At 41.5% G+C, this 3,181-nt stretch overlaps 1 protein-coding gene across 1 annotated transcript in view; it reads right to left on the bottom strand.

Moving 5' to 3' along the window:
* Positions 1-426: 426 nt before the first annotated feature.
* nudcd1 (NudC domain containing 1) overlaps positions 427-3,181 on the bottom strand; it is a 73,080-nt gene continuing 70,325 nt past the window's right edge. Inside the window, exon 10 of the mRNA XM_050034409.1 lies at positions 427-1,166. Within this exon, the coding sequence (XP_049890366.1) occupies positions 877-1,166 (290 nt within the window). The 3' untranslated portion in view covers positions 427-876. The remainder of the gene's footprint in view (positions 1,167-3,181) is intronic.

Consider the following 3,181-nt stretch of genomic DNA (forward strand, 5'->3'; position numbering starts at 1 on the left):
CGGGGCTTTCAAGCTGCGCTGCAGAAGATCTCTTTCTTTCTTTCTTTCACTGTCCCGCCTTGAGAATATTCACGGTCTGCAACTGGCTGCTGCTCGCTGTTGCTTCGGCGGCAGCGCTGCTCATTTGCATAAAGTTCAGCTTCTCTCAACTTCAGCTTGACGCTCAGGTCGCTGGCATCGCGCTGCTCGCGGTCGCTCGCTGCAGCCGGCGCGAGTGACGCTCTTCGTCGCGAGTGTTCATTGAAAATGAATGGCTGCTGGCTGCTTATGACGCTCATGAATCTTTTGGTGGGAACGCACAGTTAGAACCATTAGCTGCTAGCTGCCGGTCAGCCTCAACCTCTATATTAAGAGCGGTATGTAGACAATCCCTACCTAGACTCTGAATCATCGATATGCTCTGAATGTCACAGCTCCTTCAAGAGAAATGTATAACATTTTATTTATGAATTGGAATTTATGGCATTACAAATATCTCTAACTATGCAGCAAGCATTGACAGGGCACCACAGATATGAAATTTATCTTCATGTAACATCCAGTATCATGAAGACAACTGTTCAATTAAAGCATTCAAAGATGTGATGATTATTAAATGACTTACATTCATTTTCCTAATGAATATCCTGGAAACATTCAGCTCTAGAGAATGTTTATTATTATAATTTGTCTTTCAGAGCATGGTTCCTTACTTTTTGACACTTCACAACACAAAAGACATGTGGGAGTTGAAACACGAGGAGGACTGAACAACAGAATTCAGTACAGACACATGAAGCACAAGTTTACACATGAGGATGTTTTTGACAGATCCTCAGTTTGGAATGATGGTGCTCTGAGGGGGAAATAGGATAAAAATACCAAAGAGTCCCAAATCTAATTATTATTGACCTTTAGAACAAAGAGGTTACTGGAGGTCAAGATGTAAAGTCTCTCATTGGTTGCTCTGAAGCCCAGGATTGGTTTATCAGAGTCCAGGCTGGCCACCTGTTGCTTGGCAACCTGTCCCACCTGACGCCCCTGCTTCCTGTTGAAGAGGACGGTCTCCACCGGTGTCGACTGTCGATAGATGAACGCTCTGCGAAGACACTCGCACAGTGAAGCATAGGAGAAGTTTGGAGCACAGGTCGCAAACTTTTTATCCCGTTTGGATGCCTGGACGTAGCCTGTGAAAACAGAGTGGTGAGATCAGAGACATGCACAGAGCAGAGAGGACCTTCAACAGGATCAACCTGTTCATACTTTCACTTATATACACATCCACAATTAAAAGCTGCCTAGAAGAGTAATGATGCAGTTCCACTAGATAAGTTGGTGTTAGGGATGTTGGTACTCACTTTTGTTCACAGAACGAGGAGTCATCTAATACACCTGATTCAAGATCAATTAATCGCATAGAGAAGAAACCTATCCAACTGGTCCTGATTATCAACATAAAAGTACGACAACAAATAATGCCATTAAAGCATTAAGTATATCAGACATTTTTGTAGCCTGTCTATGAGTAACATACTCACACATCCTCCAGTCAGGCTCTTTGGAATGGTAATTCATGGCCGTTTGACAGCTGACCATCTCAGGTTTGTTTCTGCAGTAAAGATGTTGTAAATGTGCTTTCCATTTGTTTTTGCTGCTGAATTTATTTCCTCCAGGGCAGTAAAATTAATAGCACAAAGCGCCGTACTCTCCAGTAGGTTGAACTGGGCTTCCAAAATTATTATACCTGACTGACTCCAAGAGAGACACTTTAAAACTACAGTAGGTAAATTTTAAAAAGTTTTTGTTATTTCCTGAAACTGTCACTATATTCTAATAGGAGTACATGAGACAGGTAACATTTGAAAAAATCTGGTTCCTCTGACTCCTTTTAGTACTCCTAATTGCATTTGCAAGAATCCACCGCACCTGAACAAAAACAACGTTTCAGAGCTTTACAAACACAACCGCTAAGAAAAAAACAACAACCCACCAGCAATGAAAAAAAAACTGCCCATCCCTCCTTTGCCAACATCAACTAAAGGCCTTGACACACCAAGCCAATGTTGGGCTGTCGGTAAGTGTGTGTCACGCCAGGCTTTGCAATATGTCCTGCACCTTTGGCCCCATCGGCCCTTGTCTACTATTCAGCATGACCACTTTAAGTAACAGGCTGTCTGCTGTGTCCTCTGCTTCTCAGTCAGATCCACCCCTCGCTCCTCCACAGCATCAACCTCTCACCCACATATGGTCAATTCTGGCTCCAAAAAAGCGAGATGGCGACAGCATCGACAAAACGGGAGTCTACAAACCAATGGGTGACTTCACAGTTGTTATGTCCATTACTTATACAGTCTATGATTTGTGTACACATGCTACCAAGGTAATAAAAGGTCAGTCATGTGTGTGTCTGATTAGTAATCAATTAATCTATTACTTGTAATCATGCCTTGCTGGGGACTGGCTCATGGGCCCCTTAATGGTAATGAGACAAGGGGAAACAGTGCTCTTTTGCACCCATAATATCCTACCAATCCAGTAACTAAAGTTCGATTGTTATTGGAGCAACTGTCCGGTAACAAGTTCATTTCTGGAATCTTTGGGTTCCTTCTGATTGGTTGAACAAATGTACAATGTGATATCTGGTGCATAGTTACAGTGGAAGCCTTGAATTGCAGTACTTAAAACAGAGTGGGTACCATGTTAACAGATTCATATCCCTTGTCTTTGGTGCACAGGGAAGAGAAGATCTTAACTACTGAAAGCTACCCAGGCAGCTAAAATGCTCTAAAAAAAAAAAATAAATAAAAAAAGCCAAGTGGCTGAAATAAAAAAAAGCTTTAGCACACAGGGACGAGTGAGTTAGTGTAGTAAAGATGGGGTTAAAATCAGCAGCAAATGCTTCAATCCCTCAAAATCATTAGTGTTTACGGATTTACGATTTTAGGAGCTTTAAATACAGAAGGCCCATTAATGAGACAGTAAATTCAGTTAGACAGCAGAGGTGCTAAGGTAGCTGAAATATATTCATATACAGTACAGTGGTGTGAAAAAGTGTTTGCCCCCTTCCTGATTTCTTACTTTTTTGCATGTTTTCCACACTTAAATGTTTCAGATCATCAAACAAATTTAAACATTAGTCAAAGATAACACAAGTAAACACAAAATGCAGTTTTTAAATGAAGGGTTTTATTAATGAGGAAGA

The sequence above is a fragment of the Epinephelus moara genome, chromosome 22 (genome assembly GCF_006386435.1).
Source record: "Epinephelus moara isolate mb chromosome 22, YSFRI_EMoa_1.0, whole genome shotgun sequence".
Classification (NCBI taxonomy): Eukaryota; Metazoa; Chordata; class Actinopteri; order Perciformes; family Serranidae; genus Epinephelus; species Epinephelus moara.